At 42.7% G+C, this 13542-nt stretch overlaps 1 protein-coding gene across 6 annotated transcripts in view; it reads left to right on the top strand.

Moving 5' to 3' along the window:
* The window catches only part of rbl1.S (retinoblastoma-like 1 S homeolog), a 31605-nt gene that overhangs the window by 16685 nt on the left and 1378 nt on the right, over positions 1 to 13542 (top strand). For 5 of the 6 annotated variants that reach the window (XM_018238438.2, XM_018238442.2, XM_018238440.2 and 2 more), the window contains 7 exons: positions 391 to 606; positions 7357 to 7562; positions 8565 to 8741; positions 9259 to 9330; positions 11003 to 11084; positions 11825 to 11979; positions 13300 to 13464. In XM_018238438.2, coding sequence (XP_018093927.1) covers positions 391 to 606; positions 7357 to 7562; positions 8565 to 8741; positions 9259 to 9330; positions 11003 to 11084; positions 11825 to 11979; positions 13300 to 13464 — 1073 coding nt within the window. The remainder of the gene's footprint in view (positions 1 to 390; positions 607 to 7356; positions 7563 to 8564; positions 8742 to 9258; positions 9331 to 11002; positions 11085 to 11824; positions 11980 to 13299; positions 13465 to 13542) is intronic. The other variant, XM_018238443.2, reaches the window with a different exon arrangement.

The raw sequence follows: 13542 nt of genomic DNA, 5'->3' as shown, positions 1-13542 counted from the left end.
AGCTCTGGGCTCAGATTACAGCAGGGAGGGGAGGAGGGAAATGGGAGGGAGAGAGGAGCAAACTGAGCATGCTCAAGCCCTAGCCCTGGAGGTTTATGCTGAAAACAGGAAGTCTGATACAGAAGTCCATGTGTACACAATAGAAGGAAAGACATGCTGTGTTTCTTTTGTCAGAGCACAGCATTGGAAGCATTACTTTTGAGGGTTTATTGGTGTATTTGTATAGGCCTTTCTGATAACGCTTAATTAATATTAGCCTTTCCTTCTCCTTTAAGAAATGGTAGTATGCATATGTTGAGTACCAAACTTTTGCTTCGAACGTGAATAAAGGTTATGGTACATATATTTCTTAGTACTGAGATTTATAATTGGAATTTTGTTTTCCTTCAGACTGCCAGCCACTCTCCCCGATTTCTGTTCATGACCGATACAGTTCACCAGCTGCTGGTAGTGCCAAGAGGAGGCTCTTTGGTGATGACTGTCCAAGGGAGCCAGCTGCTGACAAAATAACCACACCTGATATCACCAGCATAAGGATTGCAATAAGCCAGTCTTCTGATAGAACTGCCCAGCCTATTGGACAAACCATTGCTATACCTGTTCAAGGTAAATACTGGATCTTAAAAGTTGAAAGTTTTAATACTGTCATGTTTTTTACGATGTAGTGTTTTTCTAAATTACATTGTTTACACTGCAAATAATTAATTCTACCATATAAAATGTTATTCCCTAAACCGACAAGTATATAGTTTTTGTTGTTAAGTTGTAATATTGGTGTGTAAGCAGCTCTCTCATGTAATTTTGCCTAATCCTGTGCTTTCAGAAAGAGCAAGCTCAGAATGAAAGTGCTTTTAGGCAGGCTGTTGTTTCTCCAACTCAATGTAACTGAATGTGTTGCAGTGGGACTTGGATTTTTACTATTGAGTGCTATTCTCATATATACTAAGAAGTTATCTTGTGTCAGGGAGCGGTTAACTGGTTACCTTCTCATTGTTTCACTGTTGGGCTGCTGGGGGGGGGGATGGGGACATCACTCCAACTTGCAGTGCAGCAGTAAAGAGTGACTGAAGTATAGCCAAGCACAAGCAACATGACTGGGGGCACCTGGGAAAAGGACAGTATGTCTAGCCCCATGTTAGATTTCAAACCGAAATATAAAAAAATCTGTTTGCTCTTTTGAAAAACTGATTTCAGTGCAGATTTCTGCTGGAGGAGCACTATTAATGCAAGGACATAATGCACATGTGTCGTTATGCGCATAATGAGCAATTTGGACAGCTTTTCATTATGCGCATGCGAGTGACCAGCCATGGCTGCTGGCTCTGGCGGGGGTTTTTTTTTGTTTTTAAAAAAACAATTGTTATCCCCAACCGAAATGCTGGCTCTATTAGCATTTTACCTTTGGTTGGAGATAACATTTTTACCCAACAGGTGCCCTTTAAATGTGAATCACCCCTTTAACTGATGCGTTCTGAACAAAAAACATGCATTCCCATGACAGAATCCCTGTAATCTTAACTTTCTAGGATTAGTCAAATCGGTCAGTTGTCCATGACCATTTCATAACGTTTCTTGTATTTTTGTTCAATGCCTTCCCGCTCTACGGAGGTCTGCAGGCAGATGCTCCCTCACCACCCCGGGGCCCTTGGTTTCCGCTCCCCGGAGGCTGCACCAGAGGCCCTAATCGGGGTACGCACCAATATCTGGGCAATTATGGCTGGCAGCAAAGGGGGTAAGTTCTTCGTTATTACCCTTTTTTCTCACCTCTTGTTACCCTGACAGTCTCTTCAAGGAGAGAGTTGAGCACTCTGTTAGTCTCCAGACTGTCTGCCTCACTCCTATCTTCATAGGAGAGCTGAGTCCCTGGGTACCTTATATTTACAAGTTTCCCTGGTGTAGCTGCAGCATTAATAGAGCGGACCGTTCCACGCTAGATCACTGCGTTTCCCGCACTCGACATGCGGCCGCCATCTTTGAAGTGGGCATTCTCCATGTGGAGACCTCGCGGCGGCCATTTCCTTTTTGGGACGCTTGCGTCCTATCTCCTTTGCGTCGCAGCTTTCGCCGTTAGGTTCCAGGCATACTTAGTGCAGAGCCTGACCCCAGCTGAGATTCCACGCACTTCTTGTGGCCGCCATTTCTCCTGTGGGCGGTTTTTGGATAGCGGCGGCTATCTTGCTTTTGGGCCACTGCGACCTATCCGTTGCGTCACTTCCGGTCGCCATCTTGGATCCGAGTGAGACGCGGATTCTGCTACATCTCTGCTCCTAGAGGAGACACGAGGAAGCTGGGTTCAGTGAGTAATTTTGTCTTCCTCTTCAATAAGCGACCGCATGAGTAATATGCTTAAGCATATGCTCTTCTCGCCCACACAGGTCTCCACTCAAGGGGAAGTCCCTGTGAACTTGTCACAACACTTACCCAGCAGTTCCCCTGCCTACCTTCCTTAAGGGAAGCGACAACCCTATTGCCATGACTGACAGGGCAGAAGGGGTACCCTCCACTAAGCGGCAAAATAAGAACCGCACCCCACCCCAAATTTCCTACCTTGCATGTTCTTCATGTAAAACCAAATTTGACTCTGCCTCTGCTGACCCAGAGTGTATATCTTGTAGGCCTGGCTCTGCCCCTGCACTTGATTTGCCTAATGCAACCCTACAACCCAGCTCAGCGATAGCTTCGGCTTCTCAATTGAGCTCGGATTCTGAATTGGTGCGAGCACTCTCTCTTTCACTGGCAGGACTCCACAACGTAGCCAGAATTCCAGAAACCTTAGACAGGGTGTTAGAGCACCTTTCCAATCAACCACAAAGGATGAGTGCACAGGCGACGGTTTCCAAGCGCCCTCACCCTCCATCTTCCGAATCCCCAGACGAGGAGGATTCAGGAGAAGAGGGACAAGTGTTGTCAGGCGAAGAGTCAGATCAGGAACAGGATACTCCCAGATCTCAAAGGGAGGTAGAATCACTGATTCAGATGGTTCTACAAACCCTAAATATAGAAGACACTTCAGCTACGGCAGAACTAAGTAAGAACATTTTTAAGAAGCAGAAGAAAACTTCATATGTCTTCCCAGCTTATGAACATCTAGATGATATAGTGAAGGCACAATGGAAAGTTCCAGACCGCAAGGTTCAACTGTCTAGACGTTTTTCACAGACTTATCCCTTCCCTCCGGAAGTTACCGAACTCTGGTCTTCCCCACCAGCTGTGGACCCGCCAGTGTCGCGTCTTTCGAAGACCACAACCATACCAGTGGCGGACGCAGCTTCCTTTAAGGACCCCATAGACAGGAGATTAGAGGGGTTCTGTAAAGCCATTTTTTCAGCGGCAGGAGCGGCTCTGCAACCGATCTTTGCCACAGCTTGGGTTTCAAGAGCAATGGAGATATGGGTGGAGCAAGTAGCACAACTTATTGGGTCCGAGGACCCGTCTACAGACCTACTTTTGTCACAGATTGCTGACGCTAACTCTTACATCTGTGAAGCAGCACTTGATGCAGCAAAACTAGTTGCCAGGGCTTCATCACAATCCATTGCAGCCAGACGTTTTCTATGGTTGAAGAATTGGTCTGCGGATCTTACATCAAAAAGATCTCTGGTCAGCCTTCCTTTTGCAGGAAAACAGCTTTTCGGAGCAGAACTAGAAAAGATAATCTCACAGGCAACCGGTGGTAAAAGTACCCTGCTACTGCAAAACAGACCCAAGCGCACCATTTTCAAGAGGAGACCATTTCTGCGGCCCTTTCGTCAAGGTCAAGGCCAAAGACAGAGAACACAAACAGAAAAGCACCAGACGTACAATCGACCCAGATATCCAAGCAAACAGAGCAACAACTGGTCTGCGACCAGAAATACCGCAAAACCATCCCAGGAGAAATCCACCTCTGCATGAAGAGGTGCCCACCCCCGAGGGTGCCTTACTAGGCGGCCGCCTAAGAAACTTTCGGGAGGTGTGGAAACAGAGAGTCCAGGACCCTTGGGTACTGAAGGTAGTATCTCACGGCTACCTAATAGACTTTTTACAAGTTCCACCAAAAAGATTCTTTATGTCACGAATTCCCTCAAAAGAGCCAAAGCGATCAGTGTTTCTAAGGATTATCCAAGACCTTTCATCCTCGGGGGTCATACAGCAGGTCCCACAGCTAGACAGGGGCAGAGGTTTCTATTCCAACCTGTTCATAGTCCCCAAAAAGGACGGATCCTATCGTCCTGTGCTAGATCTAAAGGCAGTAAACAAATACGTCAAAAGACAGCATTTCAAAATGGAATCCGTACAGTCGGTCCTACTATCACTAGAGATGGGGGAATACATGACGGTGATAGACATCAAAGACGCGTATCTTCACGTGCCGATACATCCCAACCACTACAGATTCCTTCGTTTATTCGCTGCAGGCGAACATTGGCAATTTGTGGCACTTCCCTTCGGACTCTCCTCAGCACCGCGAGTCTTCACAAAGGTTATGGCAGCAGCTCTAGTAGACCTGAGACTCCAAGGCATTGGAGTCATACCGTACCTAGACGACCTACTTGTCAAGACTTCGTCCTGCTCCCTAACCACAAGTCACCTACAGACAGTAGTAGACAGACTGACTCAACTAGGTTGGCTCATCAACTACCAGAAGTCAGCATTCACACCAGCACAGCGGAGGGAATATTTAGGCCTTCTGATAGACACTTCGCTGGGGAAAGTTTTTCTCACACCTGCCAAGATAAATGCCTTTCACACAAGACTGATGATCATTCAGAAGGAAAAATACATACCACTACGAGTAGCCATGAGAGCGCTGAGGACAATGGTAGCATCAATCCCAGCGGTACCGTACGCCCAGGCACATACAAGACCACTGCAGAGGTTGATCTTACGGCATCAGAGACAGAAGCGTACAGAGCTAGACCGCAGGATTCTAGTAACGGATCCAGTTCAAGCATCAATGAAGTGGTGGCTCCAGTCATCCACACTACAATCAGGAAAATTGTTTCCCAACCATGCATGGACAATAGTAACAACAGATGCCAGCCTACAAGGATGGGGAGGAGTACTGGAGCAACACACTGTCCAGGGCAAATGGAACCCAGGGGAAAGATCTCTTCCCATCAACATATTGGAACTGAGGGCAATATGGCTCTCCTTGTCCCACTGGACCCACATTCTAAAGGGTCGACCGGTGAGAATCCAGTCAGACAACATGACAGCAGTAGCCTACATAAACCACCAGGGGGGCACAAGAAGCCAAACGGCTCTGGCCGAAGCACAAAGGATACTGCTATGGGCAGAAAGGAATGTACCAGCCATCTCCGCAGTACACATTCCAGGAGTAGACAATTGGGTAGCAGACTTCCTCAGTCGAGAGACAGTAGATCAGGGCGAGTGGAGCCTTCATCCGGAAGTATTCCAACTGATAGTGACACGGTGGGGTATGCCAGAGGTGGACTTGATGGCGTCAACAAGCTACCAAACTTTATGGCAAGAAGCAAAGACCCGTTAGCGACAGCGGTAGACGCTCTAGTAGCTCCGTGGCCTTTTCACAAAGTATACGTGTTTCCACCACTCGCCCTGCTCCCGCGAGTCATCAGAAGGATAAAGGAAGAGAGAGTAGAGGCAATACTGGTGGCTCCATTCTGGCCTCGCAGACCATGGTTTGCAGATCTCATACAGCTAACAGCAGATGCTCCATTCCGACTTCCGCTCAGGGAAGATCTTCTAACACAAGGACCGATTGCTCATACGAATTCTCCACGGCTGGATTTAACGGCGTGGCTCTTGAGGCCTTGATACTTTCCAGATCTGGAGTACCAAGAGAGGCTTTACCTACCCTATTGAAAGCCAGAAAACCTGTTTCAGCCCGTATTTACCACAGAGTATGGAAAACCTTCATTGCATGGTGTGAGGCTAACTCCAAGAACCCACAAGTAATGAATGAGGCAAACTTACTGCGTTTTCTTCAGGAGGGACTGGATAAGGGTCTAGCCCTTAGCTCATTGAAGGTCCAAGTATCTGCATTATCCATTTTCTTCCAACACCAGTTGGCGTCGCGCCAAAACATCAAGACGTTCCTACAGGGTGCTCTGCGCCAGGTACCTCCATACCGTCAGCCAATTCCTCCATGGGATCTTAACCTAGTACTATCGGCAATCCAGGAACAACCGTTTGAACCAATCACGGACATTCCCTTGCTTATACTGACGAATTAAGACAGTATTTCTACTAGCCATCACGTCCGCTAGAAGGGTGTCTGAGTTGGCAGCTCTATCCTGCAAATCTCCGTTTACAGTTTTCCATATGGACAAGGTAGTTCTGAGACCGACACCGGATTTCCTTCCTAAGGTGGTGTCGGAATTCCACCTTAATCAGGACATTGTCGTACCTTCTTTCTGTCCAGATCCCAAGACACAGATAGAGAGGAAGTTAAACACCTTGGATGTGGTTCGCACTCTAAGGACATATATTTCTGTTACCAAGAGTATAAGAAGAACTGACAGTCTCTTCATCATTCCGGAGGGACCAAGGAAGGGCCTCCGGGCATCAAAGACAACAATCTCCAAGTGGATCAGGTCTGCCATCTCAAAGGCTTATGTAGCAAAAGACAGACCTCCACCCTTTCAGATTCGAGCTCACTCAACCAGGTCTCTAAGCACCTCCTGGGCGATACGCCACCATGCTTCCGCTGACCAGATTTGTAGGGCTGCAGTGTGGTCATCACTACACACTTTTTCCAGGTTCTACAAGATACACACCTTCTCCTCAGCAGAAGCAAGTTTTGGGAGAAAGGTGCTACAGACAGTTGTTAAATGAGCACTGGGGTGTAAGTCCCGCCCTCATGGGTAGCTTTGGGACGTCCCCATGGTGCCTGTGTCCCCCAATCTAGGCAAGAGAAAAATAGATTTTTGTACTTACCGTTAAATCCTTTTCTCTTGTCCTACATTGGGGGACACAGGCCTTCCCTCCCTGATTAAAATTCCTAGTTCAAATATACAGTTCAAACGCACAGTTGAAGTTTGACATTATAATGTAGATAGTTTATAAGGGGTGAGAGTTCCTCTTCTGTTTGCACATGGTTTTAGTAGGGTTGTCCTTCCTTCTTCGGCCCAAAAACTGAGGGTACAGGAAGTAGGCAGGGGATGAAGCCCAGTGCAGGAGGAGGAGTTTCGTTAACTGTTTAGTGTCCATCCTCCAAGCAACAGGATCTTCATCCCCCATGGTGCCTGTGTCCCCCAATGTAGGACAAGAGAAAAGGATTTAACGGTAAGTACAAAAATCTATTTTTCTACCGAGTGTGATACTAGTCTAACTATTACAAATGCAAACAAAGAACAACCTCTATTTTAATCTATTTCTACTACTACTTCTTAGGTGTGGCGAATGAAACTGGCAAAAGCCTTTGCGTTACAATGAAAACGTATCCATCACAAAGTGAAAATTCTTTTCCAGTGCCTTTAACTGCACAAGCCCTGATCAGTCCACTTACAAAGCGTCCGTTGGGCAGATCTCAGGAAAGCTGTCCCACTTCAGCATGCAAGCCCAAGAAAACGGGCTCTCTGGCTTTGTTCTTCAGAAAGGTACGGTTCAAATGTATTGTTGAAAAGTATTTCTTGTCTACAGCTCAGCTACAGCAGATTCCAAGCTGATTGCAGTTGCTGTTTTGGAAACAATTGATTGGGAATGCATGGTGTCCAGTGTCTGTAGGACAATGATCCTATTCAAGACGGATACTGAAAATTACACTTTATTAATTTAGCTGATAAAAATCTGAAGGCAATCAAGACTACAAAGAATGCTTGTTAAATGTTAATTAGTTACTTTGAGAAAGGCCTGAGCAGAGGCCGAAACGTCGGTCCATAGCTCTGAAATCAAATTATATTATTTAATTTAAAAATAAAAAATCTGAAGGCAATGTGTAATATTGAAAATCACTTGTCTTGTAAGAGAACATTGGTATGTCAGACCACTGACTCGCTTGAACTAGAATCACAATAATGGAAGAACTTTTATTTGCCAGAAAATATGTGAGAGGGTCTTTTCAACTCAATTGTTCGCACAATATGAATTACTTTTCTAAAGTTCAGTGTAAAAATAAAACTGGGTAAATAAATAGGCTGTGCAAAATAAAAAAATGTTTCTAATATAGTTAGTTAGGCAAAAATGTAATGTACAAAGGATGGAGTGACTGGATGTCTATAACAGAACACTACGTCCTGCTTTTCAGCTCTCTAACTCTGAGTTAGTCCGTGGAAACCAAGAGAGCTGCAAAGAAGGAAGTAGTGTTATGTTAGACATCCAGTCACTCCAGCCTTTATACATTTTTGGCTAACTATATTAGAAACAGTTTATATATTTTATATTTTATCTATTTACCCAGTTTTTATTTTTATACTGAAAAATTCCTTTAACATAGTCTTTGGAAACCTGTGCCATTGTTAAGCTACAATTCCCAGCATTCCTTGTTAAGCAGTGCTGAAAGTTAAATCTCAGCTATTGTAATAATGCATCATCATGGTTTGTACCTCATGTGCTTTTGAGTGGCCATGGAACTTTGTATTAATGTATAATCTATACTGCAGGTCTATCACTTGGCCAGCGTCCGTCTCCGTGACTTGTGCCTAAAGCTGGATGTGTCCAATGATTTGCGGCGAAAGATCTGGACCTTGTTTGTGTATTCGGTTGTCCATTGCACAGACCTGATGAAAGACAGACACTTGGATCAGCTCCTCCTCTGTGCTGTGTACATTATGGCCAAAGTAAGTTTTTCTATTTGATGTAAGCTGTGATATTGTAACGGAGAGCTTTATCTGCTGTGAACGCCCTCTTTCTGTTCTTTATGTTGTCAGGGCAAAGAAAGTTCAGTTGCAATTGATGTTTACAAATGATTTTGCCTTTTTAGGACAAAATGTACTGACCAATCAGGAATCTGTTTAAAGTATTTTAACAGCTGCTGTACTGCAGAAAAAGTATCAAGCAAGTGCTGAATGGAAAGTGAAAGTAATTATCTGCCCCGCCTCTATGCCTAATGCATAGAGGAGGGGCAGGCGATATTTGATTGACAGCTGAGATTTTTAAATGAGTTTACAACAGCTATGAATGGTTTAATAAAAAATAGAAATTGGATTTCATGTTTAATTTGAAAAGGACTTTTATTATACAGATTTTTGTGTCTGGGTGACAGGTCCACTTTAAAGTTTCATTAGACATTTGTATTTTTCATAATATATATTATTTGTATATCATTACTTTTTATATTTCTTTTTTTAACTTAAGATCAGTAAAGAAGAGAGGTTGTTTCACGACATCATGAAATGTTATCGCAACCAGCCCCAGGCAAACAGCCACGTAAGTGAAATTTGTAGCATACGGCTCATTGTTCCTTTATGTATATTGCTAACCACTCGTTTTTCTATATATGCTTTCATGTATTTGGATTTGCTCGTTGCATTATTCAATTTGAATACTATAAAACAATGTATAGCTTTCTATAAACCTACATTTTCCCGTTTGTGTTATGGATTTGTTGCTAAAGCTTTTGACATGCTCACATTCCATCGCCTAGTTAAAGGAACAGTCCAAGATTTTTTTTTTAAAGGGTCAGCGCTAATTCAAAGCTCAGGGGAAAAAATATGATGAAAAAAGGAAAGGTTTTTTAATAGTGTAGTTATAGTGTATAGCAGTGATCCCCAACCAGTAGCTCGTGAGCAACATGTTGCTCCCAAACCCCTTGGATGTTGCTCCCAGTGGCCTCAAAGCAGGAGCTTATTTTTGAATTCCAGGCTTGGAGGCAAGTTTTAGTTGTATAAAAACCAGATGTACTGCCAAACAGAACCTCAATGTAGGTTGACAATCCACATATGGGCTACTAAATGGCCAATCACAGCCCTTATTTGGCACCCCAGGAACATTTTTCATGCTTGTGTTGCTCCCCAGCTCCTTTTACTTCTGAATGTTGCTCACGGGTTCTAAAGGTTGGGGATCCCTGGTGTATAGTCTAGGTAAAGGGTTTGCACCCACACACCATACACACCACACACACACACACACACATTCTCCCTCCAAGCATTTATTATTCCATATGCTCCATTGAATGTTTTGATATTTATACTGAAATGTATGCTCAATATTTAGTTTGTCATGCATTCTGTGTTCATGAAAAAATACAAACAAAGTGTATTTGGGGCATCGTCATTTAATGTTTATTTTAAGAGTTTTCCTACTTTCTAGAATGATTGCTCTTTTGTTCATCTTCACCCTTGAATGTGTTATAGATTACATAGGGTATTAGTTAGGTCCATAAATATTTGGCCAGAGACAACTTTTTTCTAATTTTGGTTCTGTACATTTCCTCAGAGGAAGTAGAACTCGGGTCAACATTTCACCATGGGCCCCAGATCTTGTCAAATTTAGTTTGTGATCCTCTAAATTCATAGGTGAGTTTATATAGCGGTGTTGCGCTGTTGAGCAGCTGTATCCAAGCTCTGAGGGAGGGTGGGGAGTTATCTATTCAATGGGTTGCTACAGTTTTTTTTTTTTTTTTACATAGAAAAGTAGGATGCGGTAGTGAAGTCTGGCATGTTTAGCTGGGATTATCTCTTCTAAGACCCCACAGATAGTTGAAAGTTATTACCCTCGGGAAGTCAAGATTGTCCGCTAGAACCAAAATTAGAAAAACATTGTCTCTGTCCAAATGTTTACAGACCTAATTCTGTATTGAAATTGAAATGCAGTTGCAAATTTAGATCATAGGAAAAGCTTAACTTCGGCTGTGAGGATATAGATATACTGGAGGGTGTGGATATGTTAGGGAATGTTTCTAAATGTAGCTTTATGGTGAATCACCTTGTATTTAAGGTTTAGGGAACAATTTGAATACAATTAGCTGTAGTTGTAATCATTAACCCAAACCTAACCTGTCTCTAGTGCTCTGTATCTTGTCAGGCTTTTGAGTATCCTGGGATGGGTCCCTGTCTGTTGCTCCTAGCTGAAACCTGGACTTCATTTTTTGTTTTTGTAGGTTTATAGAAGTGTATTATTGAAGAGGTTACCTCAAGCAATTGGAGATGAAACAAGTCAGGATGTAGAGATGACGGCAAGCAGTAAGAACAACTTTTTGGATCTTTTTTAAAACGCACAGTGGAACTTTTAAGGTCAAAATGCCATGCAGATAGCCCTTTAAAGCTGACCAAAAGGTCACATATTAAAAAGTTGTGCCACGTATAATTAAATAGCACTGTCTGATCAATGGTCTGCAAGTAAATCTTTTAGTGTAAAAGTGGGGACTGAGATTGTGCCCCTTTCATGCTTCTAACAAACAAACTGCTTCATCTAAATAAACCATTTTCATAATACACTTTTTAGTAGTATGTGCCATTGGGTAATTGTAAATAGAAAATTGCCATTTTAAGAAATAAGTGCACACAAACTAACCATACATGTTAGGTCACATGAGCCAATTAACAGACAGAGTTGTGTCTTTGGCTTCCACACTTCTTCCTGTTACAGTTACAGTTGTAGTATTTCTGGTCAGGTGATCTCTGAGGCAGCACACAGACCATCACAAAATGGTGGTTCAAGGCAAGAGATGTAAAAGGGCAATATTTACTAAAATATATATACCAGTTTGTTAAGATTCTTTAATTTGATATAAACTCTGTTGCTTAAATATTCATTTTGGGGGTATAGTTTTCCTTTAAGTAGCAAGAAAGAACATTGCCTTGTTTGCTCCCTGCTTGGTTCCAAATAGATCACTCAGAAATGTGACTTGCTATGGACTCACACATGGTTAAAGTCCTCAACAAATCAGCAATATTAAATTGTAATTTCCCTTTCTTTACAGATTCCAATGACTCTCATCCAACCCCCAGCGGTTTTACTGGCAGCCCCTGTGGCCAAGCAGAGCGAGGAGATCTCATTACGTTTTACAACAATGTCTATGTAGGACGCGTGAGATTATTTGCACTAAAGTTTGCCGGCTGCACTCAAGACCATCTGGTAAATTGATTTAATTTCCGGCGCCACACGTAGAGTTTAAAATTGTTTAGGAGTCAATTTATTAGTGTGGTTGAGGAACATTATGTGAATATTATATCTTTTCCTCCTTGGTCAACAGGATTTAAAAACCAGTAAGTTAAAATTAGAATCAAGCCACACTCCTGAAAGTGGGTTGGCAGAAAAAAAATAATCTTATTGTTTAGCGTTGTTAATGTTAAGGCTGGTATTGTTTCTGATTTGAATGCAGCTTTGTTTACCATTGTAAATGTTCACAGGCTCTGGCAGGTTGTTACTAATTGTCAAATCCAAAACAGGAGTGCAAAATGCAATGGCACACTAGTGAACTACACCAAAAAAAACACTATGTACGACTAGCTTATTTATCTAGATTTAGGCTTGGAATTTCTAGATTTATTACACCAAATGTTACCATAAGCATTTAATTTTGTATGGACGGCAGAAACAATTGTGATTTTTATTTTTTTTGGAATTATAAATTTGAAGTCTGTCAGGGTCACATGACCCAGCAACTGAACAACCAGCCATTGTGATAAAAGTAAAAGAAATGTTACCTAAAGGGATACTGTCATGGGAAAACATTTTTTTCTAAATGAATCAGGTAATAGAATTCTGCACTGAAATCCATTTCTCAAAAGAGCAAACAGATTTTTTTTATATTCAATTTTGAAATCTGACATGGGGCTAGACATTTTGTCAATTTCCCAGCTGCCCCCAGTCATGTGACTTGTGCCTGCACTTTAGGAGAGAAATGCTTTCTGGCAGGCTGCTGTTTTTCCTTCTCAATGTAACTGAATGTGTCTCAGTGGGACATGGGTTTTTACTATTGAGTGTTGTTCTTAGATCTACCAGGCAGCTGTTATCTTGTGTTAGGGAGCTGCTATCTGGTTACCTTCCCATTGTTCTTTGGTTTGGCTGCTGGGGGGGGGAGGGAGGGGGTGATATCACTCCAACTTGCAGTACAGCAGTAAAGAGTGAAGTTTATCAGAGCACAAGTCACATGACTTGGGGCAGCTGGGAAATTGACAATATGTCTAGCCCCATGTCAGATTTCAAAATTGAATATAAAAAAATCTGTTTGCTCTTTTGAGAAATGGATTGCAGTGCAGAATTCTGCTGGAGCAGCACTATTAACTGGTTCATTTTGAAAACATTTTTTTTTCCCCATGACAGTATCCCTTTAAGCAGATCCATCTATTACATACTAAACGTTATTGTGAAGGTAACCTTCCCTTTTTTTTTTTTTTTTTTTTTTTTTTATAAAATCTGCCTTATATGGTGTGTTTCTTTTCTTCATTTTAGGTGGATGCTCCTCCTCTTTCCCCATTTCCCAGCATCAAGCAACAAGCTATTTCTCCCCGCCGAGTATCCCAGCAACATTCTATTTATGTCTCTCCCCATAAGAACAGCGGCAACCTGACTCCCCACGCAGCCCTCCTGTACAAGTTTAGTGGAAGTCCTTCAAAAGTAAGTTATGCCCTTACTGGCAATATACATCTCTCCGCCTCGTCAGTTATAAGGTAGAATAAAAGGAGGCATGATTGG

The sequence above is a fragment of the Xenopus laevis genome, chromosome 9_10S (genome assembly GCF_017654675.1).
Source record: "Xenopus laevis strain J_2021 chromosome 9_10S, Xenopus_laevis_v10.1, whole genome shotgun sequence".
NCBI lineage: Eukaryota > Metazoa > Chordata > Amphibia > Anura > Pipidae > Xenopus > Xenopus laevis.
The sequence above is the reverse complement of the archived record's forward strand: the minus strand, read 5'-3'. Positions and strand labels throughout refer to the sequence as shown.